General features: G+C 42.3%; 1 protein-coding gene across 1 annotated transcript in view; it reads right to left on the bottom strand.

Annotated features, from left to right (window-relative positions):
• LOC109886807 (unconventional myosin-XV-like) overlaps positions 1–27634 on the bottom strand; it is a 202711-nt gene that overhangs the window by 101567 nt on the left and 73510 nt on the right. Inside the window, exons 19-26 of the mRNA XM_031813775.1 lie at positions 26120–26165; positions 23584–23708; positions 20913–21030; positions 14398–14573; positions 13097–13181; positions 3688–3741; positions 1500–1581; positions 797–927 (exon numbers count right to left, since the gene is read on the bottom strand). Coding sequence (XP_031669635.1) covers positions 797–927; positions 1500–1581; positions 3688–3741; positions 13097–13181; positions 14398–14573; positions 20913–21030; positions 23584–23708; positions 26120–26165 — 817 coding nt within the window. The remainder of the gene's footprint in view (positions 1–796; positions 928–1499; positions 1582–3687; positions 3742–13096; positions 13182–14397; positions 14574–20912; positions 21031–23583; positions 23709–26119; positions 26166–27634) is intronic.

Genomic DNA, 27634 nt, shown 5'->3' on the forward strand with positions numbered 1-27634 from the left:
GAGAAAATTGAACTGAATGAAACAGAGTGTACAAAGAGAGAGAATTGAATTGAATGAAATAGAATGTGCAGATAGAGAAAATTGAACTGAATGAAACAGAGTGTACAAAGAGAGAGAATTGAATTGAATTTAATGAAACAGAGTGTACAAAGAGAGAGAATTGAATTGAACTGAATGAAACAGAGTGTACAGGGAGAGAGAATTTAATTTAATGAAAGAGTGTACAGGGAGAGAGAATTGAATTGTTTGAAATCGAATGTACAGGGAGAGAGAATTGAATTGTTTGAAATCGAATGTACAGGGAGAGAGAATTGAATTGAATTGATTGAAATCGAATGTACAGGGAGAGAGAATTAAATTACATTTTATGAAAGAGTGTACAGGGAAAGATAATTTTATTTAATTGATTGAAAGAGTGTACAGGGAGAGAGAATTGAATTGAACAACACAGAATGTACAGGGAGAGAGAATTGAATTCAATGAAATAGAATGTACAGGGAGAGAGAATTGAATTCAATGAAATAGAATGTACAGGGAGAGAGAATTGAATTGAACAATGCAGAATGTACAGGGAGAGAGAATTGAATTGAATGAAACAGAATGTACAGGGAGAGATAATTGAATTGAATGAAACAGAGTGTACAGGGAGAGATAATTGAATTGAATGAAACAGAATGTACAGGGAGAGATAATTGAATTGTATTGAATGAAACACAGTGTACAGGGAGAGAGAATTGAATTGAATGAACCAGAGTGTACAGGGAGAGAGAATTGAATTGAATGAGTGGTGTGTTACCCTGAAGTAGAGTTGTGCGTAGCGGCTGAAGGGGTAGTCGTTGATGTCCAGAGGCAGAGTCAGCTGGTTCTGCTCCTGGATGTGTGGTGCCTGGACCAGAGCTAGACACTCAGAATGGAGCTCTCTGCCACCTAGACACACAGAGAGACGTGAGGAGCTGGACCAGAGCTAGACACTCAGAATGGAGCTCTCTGCCACCTAGACACACAGAGAGACGTGAGGAGCTGGACCAGAGCTAGACACTCAGAATGGAGCTCTCTGCCACCTAGACACACAGAGAGACGTGAGGAGCTGGACCAGAGCTAGACACTCAGAATGGAGCTCTCTGCCACCTAGACACACAGAGAGACGTGAGGAGCTGGACCAGAGCTAGACACTCAGAATGGAGCTCTCTGCCACCTAGACACACAGAGAGACGTGAGGAGCTGGACCAGAGCTAGACACTCAGAATGGAGCTCTCTGCCACCTAGACACACAGAGAGACGTGAGGAGCTGGACCAGAGCTAGACACTCAGAATGGAGCTCTCTGCCACCTAGACACACAGAGAGATGTGAGGAGCTGGACCAGAGCTAGACACTCAGAATGGAGCTCTCTGCCACCTAGACACACAGAGAGACGTGTGGTGCCTGGACCTGAGCTAGACAGAGAGACGTGAGGAGCTGGACCAGAGAGAGTCAGCATGTAACATGCACACACACCAACCTGATGCAGCCTGCAGTAAAGAGCCAAGCTCGGCAGGGATCACCAGGTGTGTGACGTTAACCACCTCTCTCTTCGTCAGCTCCTACACACACACACACACACACACACACACACACACACACACACACACACACACACACACACACACACACACACACACACACACACACACACACACACACACACACACACACACAGCAAGATATAAGAGATGCCTCCCTCCTCCTCTCTATCTCCCCCCTCCTCCCCCCTCCTCTCCTCTCCATCTCCCCCTCCTCTCCATCTCCCTCCTCCTCTCCCCCTCCTCTCCTCTCCATCTCACTCCTCCTCTCCCCCTCCTCTCCTCTACTCACCATCTCCCTCCTCCTCTCCCCCCTCCTCTACTCACCATCTTCCTCCTCCTCCTCTCCTCTACTCACCATCTCCCTCCTCCTCTTCCCCTCCTCTCCTCTACTCACCATCTCCCTCCTCCTCCCTCCCCCTCCTCTACTCACCATCTTCCTCCTCCTCCTCTCCTCTACTCACCATCTCCCTCCTCCTCTTCCCCTCCTCTCCTCTACTCACCATCTCCCTCCTCCTCTCCACCTACTCTCCTCTCCATCTCCCTCCTCCTCTCCCCCTCCTCTCCTCTACTCTCCATCTCCCTCCTCCTCTCCTCTACTCACCATTTCACTCCTCCTCTTCCTCCTCCTCTACATCTCCCTCCTCCTCTCCCCCCTCCTCTCCTCTCCTCTCCCTCCTCCATCTCCCCCTCCTCTCCTCTACTCACCATTTCCCTCCTCCTCTTCCTCCTCCTCTACTCTCCATCTCCCTCCTACTCTCCCCCTCCTCTCCTCTACTCACCATCTCCCTCCTCCTCTTCCCCTCCTCTCCTCTACTCCCATCTCCTCCTCTACTCTCCATCTCCCTCGTCCTCTAATCGCCATTTCCCCTCCTCCTCTACTCTCCATCTCCCTCCTCCTCCCTCTCTTTTCCTCATATAATTACCTCATCCCTTTCTTTCCTCCTCTCCTCTACATCTCCCTCCTCCTCTACTCTCCATCTCCCTCCTCCTATCCCTCCTCCCATACTCAGCATCACCCCTCCTCTTCCTCCCCCTCTTCTCACCATCTCCCTCCTCCTCCCTCTCTTTTCCTCATATAATTTCCTACTCCCTTTCTTTCCTCCTCTCCTCTACTCACCATCTCCTCCTCTCCCTCCTCTACTCACCATCTCCCTCCTCCTCTCCCTCCTCTCCCTCCTCTACTCACCATCTCCCTGCTCCTCTCCCTCCTCTACTCTCCATCTCCAATCCCTCCTCTACTCACCATCACCCTCCTCCCCCTCTTCTCACCATCTCCCTCCTCCTCCCTCTCCTTTCCTCATATAATTTCCTACTCCCTTTCTTTCCTCCTCTCCTCTACTCACCATCTCCTCCTCTCCCTCCTCTACTCACCATCTCCCTCCTCCTCTCCCTCCTCTACTCACCATCTCCCTGCTCCTCTCCCTCCTCTACTCTCCATCTCCAATCCCTCCTCTACTCACCATCACCCTCCTCCCCCTCTTCTCCACCATCTCCCTCCTCCTCCCTCTCCTTTCCTCATATAATTTCCTACTCCCTTTCTTTCCTCCTCTCCTCTACTCACCATCTCCTCCTCTCCCTCCTCTACTCACCATCTCCCTCCTCCTCTCCCTCCTCTACTCACCATCTCCCTGCTCCTCTCCCTCCTCTACTCTCCATCTCCAATCCCTCCTCTACTCACCATCACCCTCCTCCCCCTCTTCTCACCATCTCCCTCCTCCTCCCTCTCCTTTCCTCATATAATTTCCTACTCCCTTTCTTTCCTCCTCTCCTCTACTCACCATCTCATCCTCTACTCTCCATCTCCCTCCTCCTCTACTCACCATCTCCTCCTCTCCCTCCTCTACTCACCATCTCCCTCCTCCTATCCCTACTCCTCTACTCACCATTGCCCTCCTCTTCCTCCCCCTTTCCTCACCATCTCCCTCCTCCTCCCTCTCCTTTCCTCATCCCTTTCTTTCCTCCTCTACTCACCATCTCCTCCTCCCCCTCCTCTACTCACCATCTCCCTCCTCCTCCTCTTTCTCTACGCACCTCCTCCTACTCTCCTCACCTCCTCTCTCCTCCTCCCTCTCCTTTCCTCATATTATTTCCTACTCCATTTCGTTCCTCCTCTCCTCTCCTCACCTCCTCTCTCCTCCTCCTCTCCTCCTCTGCTTTCCTGCGGGCCTCCAGCTTCATCTACAACAGAATAAAACATTATTAACCCTAACTAGAACAGGTCATTATTAACCGTAACTAGAACAGGTCAGGTTTACTAACCCTAACTAGAACAGATCATTATTAACCATAACTAGAACAGGTCAAGTTTACGAACCCTAACTAGAACAGGTCATTATTAACCGTAAATAGAACAGGTCATCTTTATTGTGTATTGTATTATGTTGTGTATTGTGTTGTGTACTGTATTATGTTGTGTACTGTGTTGTGTTGTGTACTGCCTACTGTATTGTGTTGTGTACTGTATTATGTTGTGTACTGTATTATGTTGTGTACTGTATTGTGTTGTGTATTATGTTGTGTATTGTGTTGTGTACTGTATTGTGTTGTGTACTGTGTACTGTATTATGTTGTGTACTGTGTACCGTATTATGTTGTATACTGTATTGTGTTGTGTATTATGTTGTGTATTGTATTGTGTTGTGTATTGTATTATGTTGTGTACTGTATTGTGTTGTGTACTGTATTGTGTTGTGTATTGTATTATGTTGTGTACTGTATTGTGTTGTGTACTGTATTATGTTGTGTACTGTATTGTGTTGTGTACTGTGTTATGTTGTGTATTATGTTGTGTACTGTGTTATGTTGTGTACTGTATTATGTTGTGTTGTGTACTGTATTGTGTTGTGTACTGTGTTATGTTGTGTACTGTGTTGTGTTGTGTACTGTGTACTGTATTGTGTTGTGTACTGTATTATGTTGTGTACTGTATTGTGTTGTGTACTGTGTTATGTTGTGTATTATGTTGTGTATTATGTTGTGTACTGTATTATGTTGTGTATTATGTTGTGTACTGTGTTATGTTGTGTATTATGTTGTGTACTGTGTTATGTTGTGTACTGTATTATGTTGTGTTGTGTACTGTATTGTGTTGTGTACTGTATTATGTTGTGTACTGTATTATGTTGTGTACTGTATTATGTTGTGTACTGTGTTGTGTTGTGTACTGTGTTATGTTGTGTTGTGTACTGTGTTGTGTTGTGTACTGTGTTATGTTGTGTATTGTGTTATGTTGTGTACTGTATTATGTTGTGTACTGTATTATGTTGTGTATTGTGTTGTGTTGTGTACTGTGTTATGTTGTGTTGTGTACTGTATTGTGTTGTGTACTGTATTATGTTGTGTACTGTATTATGTTGTGTACTGTGTTGTGTTGTGTACTGTGTTATGTTGTGTTGTGTACTGTATTGTGTTGTGTACTGTATTATGTTGTGTACTGTATTATGTTGTGTACTATATTATGTTGTGTATTATGTTGTGTATTGTGTTGTGTACTGTATTATGTTGTGTACTGTATTATGTTGTGTACTGTATTATGTTGTGTACTGTATTGTGTTGTGTACTGTGTACTGTATTATGTTGTGTACTGTGTACTGTATTGTGTTGTGTACTGTGTAACGTATTATGTTGTATACTGTATTGTTAACTGTATTGTATTATGTTGTGTATTGTATTATGTTGTGTACTGTATTGTGTTATGTTGTGTATTATGTTGTGTATTGTATTATGTTGTGTACTGTATTATGTTGTGTACTGTATTGTGTTGTGTGTTATGTTGTGTATTGTGTTGTGTATTATGTTGTGTAATGTGTACTGTATTATGTTGTGTAATGTGTACTGTATTATGTTGTGTAATGTGTACTGTATTATGTTGTGTAATGTGTACTGTATTATGTTGTGTACTGTATTGTGTTATGTTGTGTACTGTGTTGTGTTGTGTACTGTGTTGTGTTGTGTACTGTGTACCGTATTATGTTGTATACTGTATTATGTTGTGTACTATATTATGTTGTGTACTGTATTATGTTGTGTACTGTATTATGTTGTGTACTGTGTACTGTATTATGTTGTGTACTGTATTATGTTGTGTACTGTATTGTGTTGTGTACTGTATTGTGTTGTGTATTGTGTACCGTATTATGTTGTGTATTGTCTACTGTATTGTGTTGTGTACTGTATTATGTTGTGTATTGTATTGTGTTGTGTACTGTGTAACGTATTATGTTGTGTACTGTATTATGTTGTGTACTGTATTACATTGTGTACTGCATTGTGTTGTGTACTGTGTACTGTATTATGTTGTGTAATGTGTACTGTATTGTGTTGTGTACTGTGTACCGTATTATGTTGTGTACTGTATTATGTTGTGTACTATATTATGTTGTGTACTGTATTGTGTTGTGTACTGTATTGTGTTGTGTACTGTATTGTGTTGTGTACTGTATTATGTTGTGTACTGTATTATGTTGTGTACTGTATTGTGTTGTGTACTGTATTGTGTTGTGTACTGTATTGTGTTGTGTACTGTATTATGTTGTGTACTGTGTACTGTATTATGTTGTGTACTGTAGTATGTTGTGTACTGTATTATGTTGTGTACTGTATTATGTTGTGTACTGTATTACATTGTGTACTGTATTACATTGTGTACTGTATTATGTTGTGTACTGTATAGTGTTATGTTGTGTATTATGTTGTGTACTGTATTATGTTGTGTATTATGTTGTGTACTGTATTGTGTTGTGTTGTGTATTATGCTGTGTACTGTATTACATTGTGTACTGCATTGTGTTGTGTACTGTGTACTGTATTATGTTGTGTAATGTGTACTGTATTATGCTGTGTACTGTATTACATTGTGTACTGCATTGTGTTGTGTACTGTGTACTGTATTATATTGTGTACTGTATTATATTGTGTACTGTATTATGTTGTGTATTGTGTACTGTATTATGTTGTGTACTGTAGTGTGTTATGGTGTGTATTGTGTTGTGTATTGTATTGTGTAATGTGTGCTGTATTATGCTGTGTATTATGTTGTGTACTGTATTATGTTGTGTAATGTGTTATGTTGTGTATTGTATTATGTTGTGTACTGTATTATGTTGTGTATTGTGTTATGTTGTGTATTATGTTGTGTACTGTATTATGTTGTGTAATGTGTTATGTTGTGTATTGTATTATGTTGTGTACTGTATTATGTTGTGTATTGTGTTATGTTGTGTATTATGTTGTGTATTATGTTGTGTATTATGTTGTGTATTGTATTATGTTGTGTATTATGTTGTGTACTGTATTATGTTGTGTACTGTGTTATGTTGTGTATTGTATTATGTTGTGTACTGTATTATGTTGTGTATTGTGTTATGTTGTGTATTATGTAGTGTACTGTATTATGTTGTGTAATGTGTACTATATTATGTTGTGTACTGTATTAGGTTGTGTAATGTATTGTGTTATGTTGTGTATTATGTTGTGTACTGTATTATGTTGTGTATTGTGTTGTGTACTGTATTGTGTTGTGTATTGTGTTATGTTGTGTACTGTATTATGTAGTGTACTGTGTTATGTTGTGTATTGTGTTGTGTATTATGTTGTGTACTGTATTATGTTGTGTACTGTATTATGTTGTGTATTATGTTGTGTATTATGTTGTGTACTGTGTACTGTATTATGTTGTGTACTGTATTGTGTTATGTTGTGTATTATGTTGTGTACTGTATTGTGTTGTGTACTGTATTATGTTGTGTATTATGTTGTGTATTATGTTGTGTATTATGTTGTGTATTATGTTGTGTACTGTATTGTGTTATGTTGTGTATTATGTTGTGTATTATGTTGTGTTGTGTATTATGTTGTGTGTTATGTTGTGTGTTATGTTGTGTACTGTATTATGTTGTGTATTATGTTGTGTATTATGTTGTGTTGTGTATTATGTTGTGTATTATGTTGTGTTGTGTATTATGTTGTGTATTATGTTGTGTATTATGTTGTGTTGTGTACTGTATTATGTTGTGTACTGTATTATGTTGTGTACTGTATTATGTTGTGTACTGTATTATGTTGTGTATTATGTTGTATACTGTGTTGTGTTATGTTGTGTATTATGTTGCGTATTATGTTATGTATTATGTTGTGTATTGTGTTATGTTGTGTATTGTGTTATGTTGTGTATTGTGTTATGTTGTGTATTGTGTTATGTTGTGTACTGTGTACTGTATTATGTTGTGTAATGTGTACTGTATTGTGTTGTGTACTGTGTACTGTATTATATTGTGTACTGTATTATATTGTGTACTGTATTATGTTGTGTATTGTGTACTGTATTATCTTGTGTACTGTAGTGTGTTATGGTGTGTATTGTGTTGTGTATTGTATTGTGTAATGTGTGCTGTATTATGCTGTGTATTATGTTGTGTACTGTATTATGTTGTGTATTATGTTGTGTACTGTATTGTGTTGTGTATTATGTTGTGTATTGTATTGTGTTGTGTATTGTGTTGTGTACTGTATTATGTTGTGTAATGTGTTATGTTGTGTATTGTGTTGTGTATTGTATTGTGTTGTGTATTATGTTGTGTATTGTATTGTGTTGTGTACTGTATTATGTTGTGTACTGTATTATGTTGTGTACTGTATTGTGTTATGTTGTGTATTGTGTTGTGTATTGTATTGTGTTGTGTATTGTGTTGTGTATTATGTTGTGTATTGTATTATGTTGTGTATTGTATTGTGTTGTGTACTGTATTGTGTTGTGTATGGTATTATGTTGTGTATTGTGTTGTGTTGTGTATTGTATTGTGTATTGTATTGTGTTGTGTATTGTATTGTGTTGTGTACTGTATTGTGTTGTGTATGGTATTATGTTGTGTATTGTGTTGTGTTGTGTACTGTATTATGTTGTGTACTGTATTATGTTGTGTACTGTATTGTGTTATGTTGTGTATTGTGTTGTGTATTGTATTGTGTTGTGTATTGTGTTGTGTATTATGTTGTGTATTGTATTGTGTTGTGTATTGTGTTGTGTATTGTGTTGTGTATTGTATTGTGTATTGTATTGTGTATTATGTTGTGTTGTGTATTATGTTGTGTATTATGTTGTGTACTGTATTATGTTGTGTATTGTGTTATGTTGTGTATTGTGTTGTGTATTGTATTGTGTTGTGTATTATGTTGTGTATTGTATTGTGTTGTGTACTGTATTATGTTGTGTACTGTATTATGTTGTGTACTGTATTGTGTTATGTTGTGTATTATGTTGTGTATTGTGTTGTGTATTATGTTGTGTATTGTATTATGTTGTGTACTGTATTGTATTATGTTGTGTATTATGTTGTGTATTGTATTATGTTGTGTATTGTATTATGTTGTGTATTATGTTGTGTATTGTATTGTATTATGTTGTGTATTATGTTGTGTACTGTATTGTGTTATGTTGTGTATTATGTTGTGTATTGTGTTGTGTATTATGTTGTGTATTGTATTATGTTGTGTACTGTATTGTATTATGTTGTGTATTATGTTGTGTATTGTATTATGTTGTGTATTGTATTATGTTGGTATTGTATATGTTGTATTATGTTGGTATTGTATTATGTTGTGTATTGTATTATGTTGTGTATTATGTTGTGTATTGTATTGTGTTGTGTACTGTATTGTGTTGTGTATGGTATTATGTTGTGTATTGTGTTATGTTGTGTGTTATGTTGTGTATTGTGTTATGTTGTGTATTATGTTGTGTATTATGTTGTGTCTTATGTTGTGTATTGTGTTGTGTATTATGTAGTGTACTGTATTATGTAGTGTACTGTATTATGTTGTGTTGTGTATTATGTTGTGTGTATTATGTTGTGTACTGTGTACTGTATTATGTTGTGTACTGTATTGTGTTATGTTGTGTATTATGTTGTGTACTGTATTATGTTGTGTACTGTATTATGTTGTGTATTATGTTGTGTATTATGTTGTGTATTATGTTGTGTATTATGTTGTGTTGTGTATTATGTTGTGTGTTATGTTGTGTGTTATGTTGTGTACTGTATTATGTTGTGTATTATGTTGTGTATTATGTTGTGTTGTGTATTATGTTGTGTATTATGTTGTGTTGTGTATTATGTTGTGTATTATGTTGTGTACTGTATTATGTTGTGTAATGTGTTATGTTGTGTACTGTATTATGTTGTGTATTATGTTGTGTATTATGTTGTGTTGTGTATTATGTTGTGTATTATGTTGTGTATTATGTTGTGTACTGTATTATGTTGTGTATTGTGTTATGTACTGTATTATGTTGTGTACTGTATTATGTTGTATACTGTGTTGTGTTATGTTGTGTATTATGTTGTGTATTATGTTATGTATTATGTTGTGTATTGTGTTATGTTGTGTATTGTGTTATGTTGTGTATTATGTGTGTATTATGTTGTGTTGTGTACTGTATTATGTAGTGTACTGTATTATGTTGTGTATTGTGTTGTGTATTATGTTGTGTATTGTATTATGTTGTGTATTGTATTATGTTGTGTATTGTGTTGTGTATTGTGTTGTGTATTATGTTGTGTATTGTATTATGTTGTGTATTGTATTATGTTGTGTATTATGTTGTGTATTGTATTATGTTGTGTATTGTATTATGTTGTGTATTATGTTGTGTATTGTTTTGTGTTGTGTATTGTGTTATGTTGTGTATTGTGTTATGTTGTGTATTGTGTTATGTTGTGTATTGTGTTATGTTGTGTATTGTGTTGTGTTGTGTATTATGTTGTGTATTGTATTATGTTGTGTATTGTATTATGTTGTGTACTGTATTGTATTATGTTTGTGTATTATGTTGTGTATTGTGTTGTGTATTATGTTGTGTATTGTATTATGTTGTGTATTGTATTATGTTGTGTATTATGTTGTGTATTGTATTGTATTATGTTGTGTATGTATTATGTTGTGTATTGTATTATGTTGTGTATTATGTTGTGTATTGTATTATGTTGTTATTGTATTATGTTGTGTACTGTATTGTGTTGTGTATGGTATTATGTTGTGTATTGTGTTATGTTGTGTGTTATGTTGTGTATTATTGTGTGTATTGTATTGTGTTGTGTATTGTATTGTGTTGTGTACTGTATTGTGTTGTGTATGGTATTATGTTGTGTATTGTGTTATGTTGTGTGTTATGTTGTGTATTGTGTTATGTTGTGTATTATGTTGTGTATTATGTTGTGTCTTATGTTGTGTATTGTGTTGTGTATTATGTAGTGTACTGTATTATGTAGTGTACTGTATTATGTTGTGTACTGTATTATGTTGTGTATTATGTTGTGTATTATGTTGTGTACTGTGTACTGTATTATGTTGTGTACTGTATTGTGTTATGTTGTGTATTATGTTGTGTACTGTATTATGTTTGTGTACTGTATTATGTTGTGTATTATGTTGTGTATTATGTTGTGTATTATGTTGTGTATTATGTTGTGTTGTGTATTATGTTGTGTGTTATGTTGTGTGTTATGTTGTGTACTGTATTATGTTGTGTATTATGTTGTGTATTATGTTGTGTTGTGTATTATGTTGTGTATTATGTTGTGTTGTGTATTATGTTGTGTATTATGTTGTGTACTGTATTATGTTGTGTAATGTGTTATGTTGTGTACTGTATTATGTTGTGTATTATGTTGTGTATTATGTTGTGTTGTGTATTATGTTGTGTATTATGTTGTGTATTATGTTGTGTACTGTATTATGTTGTGTATTGTGTTATGTTGTGTACTGTATTATGTTGTGTACTGTATTATGTTGTATACTGTGTTGTGTTATGTTGTGTATTATGTTGTGTATTATGTTGTGTATTATGTTATGTATTATGTTGTGTATTGTGTTATGTTGTGTATTGTGTTATGTTGTGTATTATGTTGTGTATTATGTTGTGTTGTGTACTGTATTATGTAGTGTACTGTATTATGTTGTGTATTATGTTGTGTACTGTGTACTGTATTATGTTGTGTACTGTATTGTGTTATGTTGTGTATTATGTTGTGTACTGTATTGTGTTGTGTACTGTATTATGTTGTGTATTATGTTATGTATTGTGTTATGTTGTGTATTATGTTGTGTATTATGTTGTGTTGTGTACTGTATTATGTAGTGTACTGTATTATGTTGTGTATTATGTTGTGTACTGTGTACTGTATTATGTTGTGTACTGTATTGTGTTGTGTACTGTATTATGTTGTGTATTATGTTGTGTATTATGTTATGTAATGTATTGTGTTGTGTACTGTATTATGTTGTGTATTATGTTGTGTATTATGTTATGTTGTGTATTATGTTGTGTATTATGTTATGTATTATGTTGTGTATTATGTTATGTATTGTGTTATGTTGTGTATTATGTTGTGTATTATGTTGTGTTGTGTACTGTATTATGTAGTGTACTGTATTATGTTGTGTATTATGTTGTGTACTGTGTACTGTATTATGTTGTGTACTGTATTGTGTTGTGTACTGTATTATGTTGTGTATTATGTTGTGTATTATGTTATGTAATGTATTGTGTTGTGTACTGTATTATGTTGTGTATTATGTTGTGTATTATGTTGTGTATTATGTTGTGTATTATGTTATGTTGTGTATTATGTTGTGTATTATGTTATGTTGTGTATTATGTTGTGTATTATGTTATGTTGTGTATTATGTTGTGTACTGTGTTGTGTATTATGTTATGTTGTGTATTATGTTGTGTATTATGTTGTGTATTGTATTATGTAGTGTATTATGTTGTGTATTGTGTTGTGTATTATGTTATGTTGTGTATTATGTTGTGTATTATGTTATGTTGTGTATTATGTTGTGTATTGTATTATGTTGTGTATTGTATTATGTTGTGTATTATGTTGTGTATTATGTTATGTTGTGTATTATGTTGTGTATTATGTTATGGTGTGTATTATGTAGTGTATTATGTTGTGTATTATGTTGTGTACTGTATTATGTTGTGTATTATGTTGTGTTGTGTATTATGTTGTGTATTATGTTGTGTATTGTATACTGCATTATGTTGTGGACTGTATTCTGTTGTGTACTGTATTGTGTTGTGTATTCTGTTGTGTACTGTATTGTGTTGTGTACTGTGTTATGTTGTGTATTGTATTGTGTTGTGTATGGTATTATGTGTGTATTGTGTTGTGTTGTGTACTGTATTATGTTGTGTATTGTGTTGTGTTGTGTACTGTATTGTGTTGTGTTGTGTATTATGTTGTGTATTGTGTGTTGTGTATTGTGTGTAATGTTGTGTACTGTGTTGTGTATATAGTTGTGTAGTGTGTGTAATGTTGTGTATTGTGTGTAATGGTGTGTAGGGTGTTGTGTATTGTGTGTAATGGTGTGTAGTGTGCATATAGTTGTGTATTGTGTGTAATGGTGTGTAGTGTATGTACTGTATTGTGTGTAATGTTGTGTAGTGTGTGTAATGGTGTGTAGTGTGCATATAGTTGTGTACTGTGTGTAATGGTGTGTAGTGTGTGTACTGTCTTGTGCATCGTACCTTGATGTATCTCTTGCGGGTGACGTACATGTGGATGAGAGAACGAAACTTGACCAGACTCTTTCTCATCTTCAAATAGTGCTTCCTGGAGGGAGGGAGGGAATGAGTAAGGCAGAGAAAGAGAGGGAGGGAGGGAGGGAAAAGGCAGAGAGAGAAGGATGGAAGGAGAGACAGAGGGAGAAGGATGGAAGGAGAGACAGAGGGAGAAGGAGGGAAGGAGAGACAGAGGGAGAAGGATGGAAGGAGAGACAGAGAGAGAAGAAGGGAAGGAGGGACAGAGGGAGAAGGATGGAAGGAGAGACAGAGAGAGAAGAAGGGAAGGAGAGACAGAGGGAGAAGGATGGAAGGAGAGACAGAGAGAGAAGAAGGGAAGGAGGGACAGAGGGAGAAGAAGGGAAGGAGGGACAGAGGGAGAAGGATGGAAGGAGAGACAGAGGGAGAAGAAGGGAAGGAGGGACAGAGGGAGAAGGATGGAAGGAGAGACAGAGGGAGAAGTAACACAGACGTCTCAGTAGTTTTTGCTTACAGTATGTACAGTGGTAAAATCATTAGGTTGCCATCGGGTGGTTACATGTTCTTTACCCTGTCTGGTAACTGTAGTGAGGGTGGTTGTGGGTTCTTTACCCTATCTGGTAACTGTTGCAGGGGGGGTTGTGGGTTCTTAACCCTGTCTGGTAACTGTAGTGAGGGTGGTTGTGGGTTCTATACCCTGTCTGGTAACTGTTGCAGGGGGGTTGTGGGTTCTTTACCCTGTCTGGTAACTGTAGTGAGGGTGGTTGTGGGTTCTATACCCTGTCTGGTAACTGTAGTGAGGATGGTTGTGGGTTCTATACCCTGTCTGGTAACTGTAGCGAGGGTGGTTGTGGGTTCTATACCCTGTCTGGTAACTGTAGCGAGGGTGGTTGTGGGTTCTTTACTCTGTCTGGTAACTGTTGCAGGGGTGGTTGTGGGTTCTATACCCTGTCTGGTAACTGTAGTGAGTGTGGTTGTGGGTTCTTTACTCTGTCTGGTAACTGTAGTGAGGGTGGTTGTGGGTTCTATACCCTGTCTGGTAACTGTAGTAAGGGTGGTTGTAGGTTCTATACTCTGTCTGGTAACTGTAGTGAGGGTGGTTGTGGGTTCTATACCCTGTCTGGTATCTGTAGTGAGGGTGGTTGTGGGTTTTTTACTCTGTCTGGTAACTGTAGTGAGGGTGGTTGTGTGTTCTTTACCCTGTCTGGTAACTGTAGCGAGGGTGGTTGTAGGTTCCCTTACCCAGGGATCAGGGTAAGAGGTCAGGGGTCAGAGGTTAGGGTCAGTACCTGGTGAGGAAGCCTCTACAGTAGGCCTGTAGTCTGATGATCTTGGTTCTGAACTCCTTGTATCGTTTCCTGACAAAGAACATGCGTGTGTATCTCTGCAGGGTGAGGGCCGCCACCTGACGGACACGCTCTCTCTTAGACTCCAACAACTGGTACACGTCCTCCTTCAGAAACAGCTGGAACAACACACACAGAGAGAACAACCAGACATCACTGTTGGACCGTAGTTTACATTGTCACTGAAAGTATTGTACAGGAACAGGAAGCCAGGTGAAGAGGTTCTGGTCTGTCACCCACACAACACATCCTGAATTAACATGCTCAACTTAGTAGCTACTACTTGGTAGGCCCTGGGTAGGAGGGTTAAGGGTTAGGTGTAGATGGTTACCTTAGTAACAACTACTTGGTAGGCCCTGGGTAGGAGGGTTAGGGGGGGTTAGGTGTAGATGGTTACCTTAGTAACAACTACTTGGTAGGCCCTGGGTAGGAGGGTTAAGGGTTAGGTGTAGATGGTTACCTTAGTAACAACTACTTGGTAGGCCCTGGGTAGGAGGGTTAAGGGTTAGGTATAGATGGTTACCTTAGTCACTCCTACTTGGTAGTCCCTGGGTAGGAGGGTTAGGGGGGGTTAGGTGTAGATGGTTACCTTAGTAACAACTACTTGGTAGGCCCTGGGTAGGAGGGTTAGCGGTTAGGTATAGATGGTTACCTTAGTCACGACTACTTGGTAGGCCCTGGGTAGGAGGGTTAAGGGTTAGGTGTAGATGGTTACCTTAGTAACAACTACTTGGTAGGCCCTGGGTAGGAGGGTTAGGGGGGGTTAGGTGTAGATGGTTACCTTAGTAACAACTACTTGGTAGGCCCTGGGTAGGAGGGTTAGCGGTTAGGTATAGATGGTTACCTTAGTCACGACTACTTGGTAGGCCCTGGGTAGGAGGGTTAGGGGGGGTTAGGTGTAGATGGTTACCTTAGTAACAACTACTTGGTAGGCCCTGGGTAGGAGGGTTAGGGGGGGTTAGGTGTAGATGGTTACCTTAGTAACAACTACTTGGTAGGCCCTGGGTAGGAGGGTTAGGTATAGATGGTTACCTTAGTCACTCCTACTTGGTAGGCCCCGGGTAGGAGGGTTAGGTATAGATGAATACCTTAGTCACGCCTACTTGGTAGGCCCCGGTCGGAGGGTTAGGTATAGATGAATACCTTAGTCACGCCTACTTGGTAGGCCCCGGGTAGGAGGGTTAGGTATAGATGAATACCTTAGTCACGCCTACTTGGTAGGCCCCGGGTAGGAGGGTTAGGTATAGATGAATACCTTAGTCACGCCTACTTGGTAGGCCCTGGGTAGGAGGGTTAGGGGGGGTTAGGTGTAGATGGTTACCTTAGTAACAACTACTTGGTAGGCCCCGGGTAGGAGGGTTAGGTATAGATGAATACCTTAGTCACGCCTACTTGGTAGGCCCCGGGTAGGAGGGTTAGGTATAGATGAATACCTTAGTCACGCCTACTTGGTAGGCCCTGGGTAGGAGGGTTAGGTATAGATGAATACCTTAGTCACTCCTACTTGGTAGGCCCCGGGTAGGAGGGTTAGGTATAGATGAATACCTTAGTCACGCCTACTTGGTAGGCCCCGGGTAGGAGGGTTAGGTATAGATGAATACCTTAGTCACGCCTACTTGGTAGGCCCCGGGTAGGAGGGTTAGGTATAGATGAATACCTTAGTCACGCCTACTTGGTAGGCCCCGGGTAGGAGGGTTAGGTATAGATGAATACCTTAGTCATGCCTACTTGGTAGGCCCCGGGTAGGAGGGTTAGGTATAGATGAATACCTTAGTCACGCCTACTTGGTAGGCCCCGGGTAGGAGGGTTAGGTATAGATGAATACCTTAGTCACGCCTACTTGGTAGGCCCCGGGTAGGAGGGTTAGGTATAGATGAATACCTTAGTCACGCCTACTTGGTAGGCCCCGGGTCGGAGGGTTAGGTATAGATGAATACCTTAGTCACGCCTACTTGGTAGGCCCCGGGTCGGAGGGTTAGGTATAGATGAATACCTTAGTCACGCCTACTTGGTAGGCCCCGGGTCGGAGGGTTAGGTATAGATGAATACCTTAGTCACGCCCACTTGGTAGGCCCCGGGTAGGTGGGTTAGGTATAGATGAATACCTTAGTCACGCCTACTTGGTAGGCCCCGGGTCGGAGGGTTAGGTATAGATGAATACCTTAGTCACGCCTACTTGGTAGGCCCCGGGTCGGAGGGTTAGGTATAGATGAATACCTTAGTCACGCCTACTTGGTAGGCCCCGGGTCGGAGGGTTAGGTATAGATGAATACCTTAGTCACACCTACTTGGTAGGCCCTGGGTAGGAGGGTTAGGTATAGATGAATACCTTAGTCACTCCTACTTGGTAGGCCCCGGGTAGGAGGGTTAGGTATAGATGAATACCTTAGTCACGCCTACTTGGTAGGCCCCGGGTAGGAGGGTTAGGTATAGATGAATACCTTAGTCACGCCTACTTGGTAGGCCCCGGGTAGGAGGGTTAGGTATAGATGAATACCTTAGTCACGCCTACTTGGTAGGCCCCGGGTCGGAGGGTTAGGTATAGATGAATACCTTAGTCACGCCTACTTGGTAGGCCCCGGGTCGGAGGGTTAGGTATAGATGAATACCTTAGTCACGCCTACTTGGTAGGCCCCGGGTAGGAGGGTTAGGTATAGATGAATACCTTAGTCACGCCTACTTGGTAGGCCCCGGGTAGGAGGGTTAGGTATAGATGAATACCTTAGTCACGCCTACTTGGTAGGCCCCGGGTAGGAGGGTTAGGTATAGATGAATACCTTAGTCACGCCTACTTGGTAGGCCCTGGGTAGGAGGGTTAGGTATAGATGAATACCTTAGTCACTCCTACTTGGTAGGCCCCGGGTAGGAGGGTTAGGTATAGATGAATACCTTAGTCACGCCTACTTGGTAGGCCCCGGGTAGGAGGGTTAGGTATAGATGAATACCTTAGTCACGCCTACTTGGTAGGCCCCGGGTAGGAGGGTTAGGTATAGATGAATACCTTAGTCACGCCTACTTGGTAGGCCCCGGGTAGGAGGGTTAGGTATAGATGAATACCTTAGTCACTCCTACTTGGTAGGCCCCGGGTAGGAGGGTTAGGTATAGATGAATACCTTAGTCACTCCTACTTGGTAGGCCCCGGGTAGGAGGGTTAGGTATAGATGAATACCTTAGTCACGCCTACTTGGTAGGCCCCGGGTAGGAGGGTTAGGTATAGATGAATACCTTAGTCACACCTACTTGGTAGGCCCCGGGTAGGAGGGTTAGGTATAGATGAATACCTTAGTCACGCCTACTTGGTAGGCCCCGGGTAGGAGGGTTAGGTATAGATGAATACCTTAGTCACGCCTACTTGGTAGGCCCCGGGTAGGAGGGTTAGGTATAGATGAATACCTTAGTCACGCCTACTTGGTAGGCCCCGGGTAGGAGGGTTAGGTATAGATGAATACCTTAGTCACGCCTACTTGGTAGGCCCCGGGTCGGAGGGTTAGGTATAGATGAATACCTTAGTCACGCCTACTTGGTAGGCCCCGGGTCGGAGGGTTAGGTATAGATGAATAACTTAGTCACGCCTACTTGGTAGGCCCTGGGTAGGAGGGTTAGGTATAGATGAATACCTTAGTCACGCCTACTTGGTAGGCCCCGGGTAGGAGGGTTAGCGGTTAGGTATAGATGAATACCTTAGTCACGCCTACTTGGTAGGCCCCGGGTCGGAGGGTTAGGTATAGATGAATACCTTAGTCACTCCTACTTGGTAGGCCCCGGGTCGGAGGGTTAGGTATAGATGAATACCTTAGTCACGCCTACTTGGTAGGCCCCGGGTAGGAGGGTTAGGTATAGATGAATACCTTAGTCTCTCCTACTTGGTAGGCCCTGGGTAGGAGGGCTAGGGGGGGTTAGGTATAGATGAATACCTTAGTCACTCCTACTTGGTAGGCCCCGGGTAGGAGGGCTAGGGGGGGTTAGGTATAGATGAATACCTTAGTCACTCCTACTTGGTAGGCCCCGGGTAGGAGGGCTAGGGGGGGTTAGGTATAGATGAATACCTTAGTCACGCCTACTTGGTAGGCCCCGGGTCGGAGGGTTAGGTATAGATGAATACCTTAGTCACGCCTACTTGGTAGGCCCCGGGTCGGAGGGTTAGGTATAGATGAATACCTTAGTCATGCCTACTTGGTAGGCCCCGGGTAGGAGGGTTAGGTATAGATGAATACCTTAGTCACGCCTACTTGGTAGGCCCTGGGTAGGAGGGTTAGGTATAGATGAATACCTTAGTCACTCCTACTTGGTAGGCCCCGGGTCGGAGGGTTAGGTATAGATGAATACCTTAGTCACCTCTACTTGGTAGGCCCCGGGTAGGAGGGTTAGGTATAGATGAATACCTTAGTCACGCCTACTTGGTAGGCCCCGGGTCGGAGGGTTAGGTATAGATGAATACCTTAGTCACTCCTACTTGGTAGGCCCCGGGTCGGAGGGTTAGGTATAGATGAATACCTTAGTCACGCCTACTTGGTAGGCCCCGGGTAGGAGGGTTAGGTATAGATGAATACCTTAGTCACGCCTACTTGGTAGGCCCCGGGTCGGAGGGTTAGGTATAGATGAATACCTTAGTCACTCCTACTTGGTAGGCCCCGGGTAGGAGGGTTAGGTATAGATGAATACCTTAGTCACGCCTACTTGGTAGGCCCCGGGTAGGAGGGTTAGGTATAGATGAATACCTTAGTCACTCCTACTTGGTAGGCCCTGGGTAGGAGGGTTAGGTATAGATGAATACCTTAGTCACGCCTACTTGGTAGGCCCTGGGTAGGAGGGTTAGGTATAGATGAATACCTTAGTCACTCCTACTTGGTAGGCCCCGGGTCGGAGGGTTAGCGGTTAGGTATAGATGAATACCTTAGTCACGCCTACTTGGTAGGCCCCGGGTCGGAGGGTTAGGTATAGATGAATACCTTAGTCACGCCTACTTGGTAGGCCCCGGGTCGGAGGGTTAGGTATAGATGAATACCTTAGTCACGCCTACTTGGTAGGCCCCGGGTCGGAGGGTTAGGTATAGATGAATACCTTAGTCACGCCTACTTGGTAGGCCCCGGGTAGGAGGGTTAGGTATAGATGAATACCTTAGTCACGCCTACTTGGTAGGCCCCGGGTAGGAGGGTTAGGTATAGATGAATACCTTAGTCACGCCTACTTGGTAGGCCCCGGGTAGGAGGGTTAGGTATAGATGAATACCTTAGTCACGCCTACTTGGTAGGCCCCGGGTAGGAGGGTTAGGTATAGATGAATACCTTAGTCACGCCTACTTGGTAGGCCCCGGGTCGGAGGGTTAGGTATAGATGAATACCTTAGTCACGCCTACTTGGTAGGCCCCGGGTCGGAGGGTTAGGTATAGATGAATACCTTAGTCACGCCTACTTGGTAGGCCCCGGGTCGGAGGGTTAGGTATAGATGAATACCTTAGTCACGCCTACTTGGTAGGCCCCGGGTCGGAGGGTTAGGTATAGATGAATACCTTAGTCACGCCTACTTGGTAGGCCCGGGTAGGAGGGTTAGGTATAGATGAATACCTTAGTCACGCCTACTTGGTAGGCCCCGGGTCGGAGGGTTAGGTATAGATGAATACCTTAGTCACGCCTACTTGGTAGGCCCGGGTAGGAGGGTTAGGTATAGATGAATACCTTAGTCACGCCTACTTGGTAGGCCCCGGGTAGGAGGGTTAGGTATAGATGAATACCTTAGTCACTCCTACTTGGTAGGCCCCGGGTAGGAGGGTTAGGTATAGATGAATACCTTAGTCACGCCTACTTGGTAGGCCCCGGGTAGGAGGGTTAGGTATAGATGAATACCTTAGTCACGCCTACTTGGTAGGCCCCGGGTAGGAGGGTTAGGTATAGATGAATACCTTAGTCACGCCTACTTGGTAGGCCCTGGGTCGGAGGGTTAGGTATAGATGAATACCTTAGTCACTCCTACTTGGTAGGCCCTGGGTAGGAGGGTTAGGTATAGATGAATACCTTAGTCACGCCTACTTGGTAGGCCCCGGGTCGGAGGGTTAGGTATAGATGAATACCTTAGTCACGCCTACTTGGTAGGCCCGGGTAGGAGGGTTAGGTATAGATGAATACCTTAGTCACGCCTACTTGGTAGGCCCCGGGTCGGAGGGTTAGGTATAGATGAATACCTTAGTCACTCCTACTTGGTAGGCCCCGGGTAGGAGGGTTAGGTATAGATGAATACCTTAGTCACGCCTACTTGGTAGGCCCCGGGTAGGAGGGTTAGGTATAGATGAATACCTTAGTCACGCCTACTTGGTAGGCCCCGGGTAGGAGGGTTAGGTATAGATGAATACCTTAGTCACGCCTACTTGGTAGGCCCCGGGTAGGAGGGTTAGGTATAGATGAATACCTTAGTCACGCCTACTTGGTAGGCCCCGGGTAGGAGGGTTAGGTATAGATGAATACCTTAGTCACGCCTACTTGGTAGGCCCCGGGTCGGAGGGGAACCAGTTTGCTGAGCATGATGACACAGTTCTCCCCATCAGGAGCTGGAGGCTGCTTCACACCCACCAGAGACTTGTACCTGACACACACAAACACACAGGTTAGAGGAGGCTGCTTCACACCCACCAGAGACTTGTACCTGACACACACAAACACACAGGTTAGAGGAGGCTGCTTCACACCCACCAGAGACTTGTACCTGACACACACAAACACACAGGTTAGAGGAGGCTGCTTCACACCCACCAGAGACTTGTACCTGACACACACAAACACACAGGTTAGAGGAGGCTGCTTCACACCCACCAGAGACTTGTACCTGACACACACAAACACACAGGTTAGAGGAGGCTGCTTCACACCCACCAGAGACTTGTACCTGACACACACAAACACACAGGTTAGAGGAGGCTGCTTCACACCCACCAGAGACTGATACCTGACACACACAAACACACAGGTTAGAGGAGGCTGTCCCCACCAGAGACTTGTACCTGACACACACAAACACACAGGTTAGAGGAGGCTGCTTCACACCCACCAGAGACTTGTACCTGACACACACAAACACACAGGTTAGAGGAGGCTGCTTCACACCCACCAGAGACTTGTACCTGACACACACAAACACACAGGTTAGAGGAGGCTGCTTCACACCCACCAGAGACTGATACCTGACACACACAAACACACAGGTTAGAGGAGGCTGCTTCACACCCACCAGAGACTTGTACCTGACACACACAAACACACAGGTTAGAGGAGGCTGCTTCACACTCACCAGAGACTTGTACCTGACACACACAAACACACAGGTTAGAGGAGGCTGCTTCACACCCACCAGAGACTTGTACCTGACACACACAAACACACAGGTTAGAGGAGGCTGCTTCACACCCACCAGAGACTTGTACCTGACACACACAAACACACAGGTTAGAGGAGGCTGCTTCACACCCACCAGAGACTGATACCTGACACACACAAACACACAGGTTAGAGGAGGCTGCTTCACACCCACCAGAGACTGATACCTGACACACACAAACACACAGGTTAGAGGAGGCTGCTTCACACCCACCAGGGACTGATACCTGAACAACACAAACACACAGGTTAGAGGAGGCTGCTTCACACCCACCAGAGACTTGTACCTGACACACACAAACACACAGGTTAGAGGAGGCTGCTTCACACCCACCAGAGACTTGTACCTGACACACACAAACACACAGGTTAGAGGAGGCTGCTTCACACCCACCAGAGACTTGTACCTGACACACACAAACACACAGGTTAGAGGAGGCTGCTTCACACCCACCAGAGACTGATACCTGACACACACAAACACAAAGGTTAGAGGAGGCTGCTTCACACCCACCAGAGACTTGTACCTGACACACACAAACACACAGGTTAGAGGAGGCTGCTTCACACCCACCAGAGACTTGTACCTGACACACACAAACACACAGGTTAGAGGAGGCTGCTTCACACCCACCAGAGACTGATACCTGACACACACAAACACACAGGTTAGAGGAGGCTGCTTCACACCCACCAGAGACTGATACCTGACACACACAAACACACAGGTTAGAGGAGGCTGCTTCACACCCACCAGAGACTTGTACCTGACACACACAAACACACAGGTTAGAGGAGGCTGCTTCACACCCACCAGAGACTTGTACCTGACACACACAAACACACAGGTTAGAGGAGGCTGCTTCACACCCACCAGAGACTTGTACCTGACACACACAAACACACAGGTTAGAGGAGGCTGCTTCACACCCACCAGAGACTTGTACCTGACACACACAAACACACAGGTTAGAGGAGGCTGCTTCACACCCACCAGAGACTTGTACCTGACACACACAAACACACAGGTTAGAGGAGGCTGCTTCACACCCACCAGAGACTTGTACCTGACACACACAAACACACAGGTTAGAGGAGGCTGCTTCACACCCACCAGAGACTTGTACCTGACACACACAAACACACAGGTTAGAGGAGGCTGCTTCACACCCACCAGAGACTTGTACCTGACACACACAAACACACAGGTTAGAGGAGGCTGTCCCCACCAGGGACTGATACCTGAACAACACAAACACACAGGTTAGAGGAGGCTGTCCCCACCAGAGACTGATACCTGACACACACAAACACACAGGTTAGAGGAGGCTGTCCCCACCAGGGACTGATACCTGACACACACAAACACACAGGTTAGAGAAGGCTGTCCCCACCAGGGACTGATACCTGAACAACACAAACACACAGGTTAGAGGAGGCTGTCCTCACCAGGGACTGATACCTGACACACACAAACACACAGGTTAGAGGAGGCTGTCCCCACCAGGGACTGATACCTGACACACACAAACACACAGGTTAGAGAAGGCTGTCCCCACCAGGGACTGATACCTGACACACACAAACACACAGGTTAGAGGAGGCTGTCCCCACCAGAGACTGATACCTGACACACACAAACACACAGGTTAGAGGAGGCTGTCCCCACCAGGGACTGATACCTGAGATAGGGGCAGGGTTAGAGGGTGTGTGTGTGTTACCTGAACAGAAAGACGTTGAAGGCCAGTCTAACAGGGTGTTTTACCTGAACAGGAAGATGTTGAAGGCCAGTCTAACAGGGTAACCCTCTCTCCGGATCCTGATGGTCTCCAAGATACCAGAATATCTCAGCTGACTGCCGACCATCTCCGTCTCAAACACACCTGGCTCCTACACATACAAGCAAACACACACATATCATGGCAATACCAACAATATCACTGTTAAAACCTCTCTGGGGCCTCCCGGGTGGCGCAGTGGTGAAGGGCGCTGTACTGCAGCGCCAGCTGTGCAACCAGAGACTCTGGGTTCCCCGCCCAGGCTCTGTCGTAACCGGCCGCGACCGGAAGGTCCGTGGGGCGACGCACAATTGGCCCAGCGTCGTCCGGGTTAGGGAGGGTTTGGCCGGTAGGGATGCCCTTGTCTCATCGCGCACCAGCGACTCCTGTAGCGGGTCGGGCGCAGTGCCCGCTAACCAAGGATGCCAGGTGCACGGTGTTTCCTCCGACACATTGGTGCGGCTGGCTTACGGGTTGGATGCGCGCTGTGTTAAGAAGCAGTGCGACTTGGTTGGGTTGTGTATGGGAGGACGAATGACTTTCAACCTTCGTCTCTCCCGAGCCCGTATGGGAGTTGTAGCGATGAGACAAGATAGTAGCTACTAAACAATTGGAAAAAACAAGAAAACCTCTCTGGGACGGTAGCGTCCCTCCTCGCCAACAGCCAGTGATATTGCAGGGCGCCAAATAGAAAACAACAGAAATCCCATAATTAAAATTCCTGAAATATACAAGTATTTTACACCATTTTAAAGATAAACTTGTTGTAAATCCAGCCACAGTGTCCGATTTCAAAAAGGCTTTACGATGAAAGCACACCAAACAATTATGTTAGGTCAGTACCTAGTCACAGAAAAACACAGCCATTTTTCCAGTCAAAGAGAGGAGTCACAAAAAGCAGAAATAGAGATAAAATTAATCACTAACCTTTGATGATCTTCATCAGATGACACTCCCAGGACTCAATGTTACACAATACATGTATGTTTTGTTCGATAAAGTTCATATTTATATCCAAAAATCTCAGTTTACATTGGCGCGTTATGTTCAGTAGTTCCAAAACATCCGGTGATTTTGCAGAGAGCCACATCAATTTACAGAAATACTCATAATAAACATTGATAAAAGATACAAGTGTTATGCATGGAACTTTGGATAAACTTCTCCTTAATGCAACCGCTGTGTCAGCTTTCAAAAAAACTTTACGGAAAAAGCACACCATGCAATAATCTGAGTACAGCGCTCAGACAACAAAACAAGCCATACTGATATCCGCCATGTTGTGGAGTCAACAGAAGTCAGAAATAGCATTATAAATATTCACTTACCTTTGATGATCTTCATCAGAATGCACTCCCAGGAATCCCAGTTCCACAATAAATGTTTGATTTGTTCGATAAAGTCCATAATGGCTGTTTTGGGAAGAAGGTGAGGACCAAAGCGCAATGTTCATCTTTTTTAATGTAAACTGAACACTGCATAGCAAAACAACAACGAAAACAACCGAAACAGTTCTGTCTGGTGTAGACACACAAAGACAGAAAACATCCACCCACCAAAACACAATAGAAAACAGGCTCCCTAAATATGGTTCTCAATCAGGGACAACGATTGACAGCTGCCTCTGATTGAGAACCATACCAGGCCAAACACAGAAATAGCAAATCATAGACAAACTAACATAGACAACCCACCCAACTCATGCCCTGACCATACTAAAATAAAAAGACAAAACAAAGGAACTAAGGCCAGAACGTGATACATAATTTATGTCCAAATACCTCCTTTTGTTTGCGCGTTTAGAACACAATCCAAACTAACGACGCGCCGGCAAGTCCAGGCGAAAGTTCAGATGAATGGTCATATTACAGTTCGTAGTAACATGTCAAACGAAGTATAGAATCAAATCTTTAGGATGATTTTATCATAAATCTTCAATAATGTTACAACCGGAGAATTCCTTTGTCTGTAGAAATGAGATGGAACGCAGCTAACTCTCATGTGAGCGCGTGTGATCAGCTCATGGCACTCTGGCAGACCTCTGGCTCAAACAGCTCTCATTCTCTCCTCCATCACAGTAAAATCATCAAACAAGGTTCTAAAGACTGTTGACATGTAGTGGAAGCCTTAGGTAGTGCAATATGACCCCATAGACACTGTATATTTGATAGGCAGTGATTTGAAAAACTACAAACCTCAGATTTCCCACTTCCTGGTTGGATATTTTCTCAGGTTTTTCCTGCCATATGAGTTCTGTTATACTCACAGACATCATTCAAACAGTTATAGAAACTTCAGAGTGTTTTCTATCCAAACCTACTAATAATATGCATATATTAGCATCTGGGCCTGAGTAGCAGGCAGTTTACTCTGGGCATCTTATTCATCCCAGCTTCTCAATACTGCCCCCCAGTCCCAAAATTAAACTCTTTCACACTGTGATGTGGAGGCCTACCTTCTGACTGTCTGGCTTAATGCAGCGTACCAACAATACCACTGTTACACTGTGATGTGGAGACCTACCTTCTGTCTGTTTGGCTTTATGCAGCGTATAAACGATGGGTTGCACCTGTCAAGAGAAAGAGAAAGATTCAGTAACAATAACTCTACCTCTTAATTTCCCTCTCATCTTGTCTCACCTCTCCTCCTCCCTTTAATATTAACACCTCTCCTCCTCCCTTTAATATTAACACCTCTCCTCCTCCCTTTAATATTAATAACACCTCTCCTCCTCCCTTTAATATTAATAATAATAGTAACACCTCTCCTCCTCCCTTTAATATTAATAATAATAATAACACCTCTCCTCCTCCCTTTAATATTAATAATAATAACACCTCTCCTCCCTTTAATATTAATAATAATAACACCTCTCCTCCCTTTAATATTAATAATAACACCTCTCCTCCCTTTAATATTAATAACACCTCTCCTCCTCCCTTTAATATTAATAATAATAATAACACCTCTCCTCCTCCCTTTAATATTAATAACACCTCTCCTCCTCCCTTTAATATTAATAATAATAATAACACCTCTCCTCCTCCCTTTAATATTAATAACACCTCTCCTCCTCCCTTTAATATTAATAATAATAGTAACACCTCTCCTCCTCCCTTTAATATTAATAATAATAATAACACCTCTCCTCCTCCCTTTAATATTAATAATAATAATAACACCTCTCCTCCCTTTAATAATAATAATAACACCTCTCCTCCCTTTAATAATAACACCTCTCCTCCTCCCTTTAATATTAATAATAATAATAACACCTCTCCTCCCTTTAATATTAATAACACCTCTCCTCCTCCCTTTAATATTAATAACACCTCTCCTCCTCCCTTTAATATTAATAATAATAATAACACCTCTCCTCCTCCCTTTAATATTAATAACACCTCTCCTCCCTTTAATATTAATAACACCTCTCCTCCCTTTAATATTAATAATAATAATAACACCTCTCCTCCTCCCTTTAATATTAATAATAATAATAACACCTCTCCTCCCTTTAATATTAATAACACCTCTCCTCCTCCCTTTAATATTAATAATAACACCTCTCCTCCCTTTAATATTAATAATAACACCTCTCCTCCCTTTAATATTAATAACACCTCTCCTCCTCCCTTTAATATTAATAATAATAATAACACCTCTCCTCCTCCCTTTAATATTAATAACACCTCTCCTCCCTTTAATATTAATAATAATAACACCTCTCCTCCTCCCTTTAATATTAATAATAATAATAACACCTCTCCTCCTCCCTTTAATATTAATAACACCTCTCCTCCTCCCTTTAATATTAATAACACCTCTCCTCCCTTTAATATTAATAACACCTCTCCTCCCTTTAATATTAATAACACCTCTCCTCCCTTTAATATTAATAACACCTCTCCTCCCTTTAATATTAATAATAATAATAACACCTCTCCTCCTCCCTTTAATATTAATAATAATAATAACACCTCTCCTCCTCCCTTTAATAATAATAATAACACCTCTCCTCCCTTTAATATTAATAACACC

The sequence above is a fragment of the Oncorhynchus kisutch genome, unplaced genomic scaffold, assembly GCF_002021735.2.
Source record: "Oncorhynchus kisutch isolate 150728-3 unplaced genomic scaffold, Okis_V2 Okis06b-Okis10b_hom, whole genome shotgun sequence".
Lineage (NCBI taxonomy): Eukaryota > Metazoa > Chordata > Actinopteri > Salmoniformes > Salmonidae > Oncorhynchus > Oncorhynchus kisutch.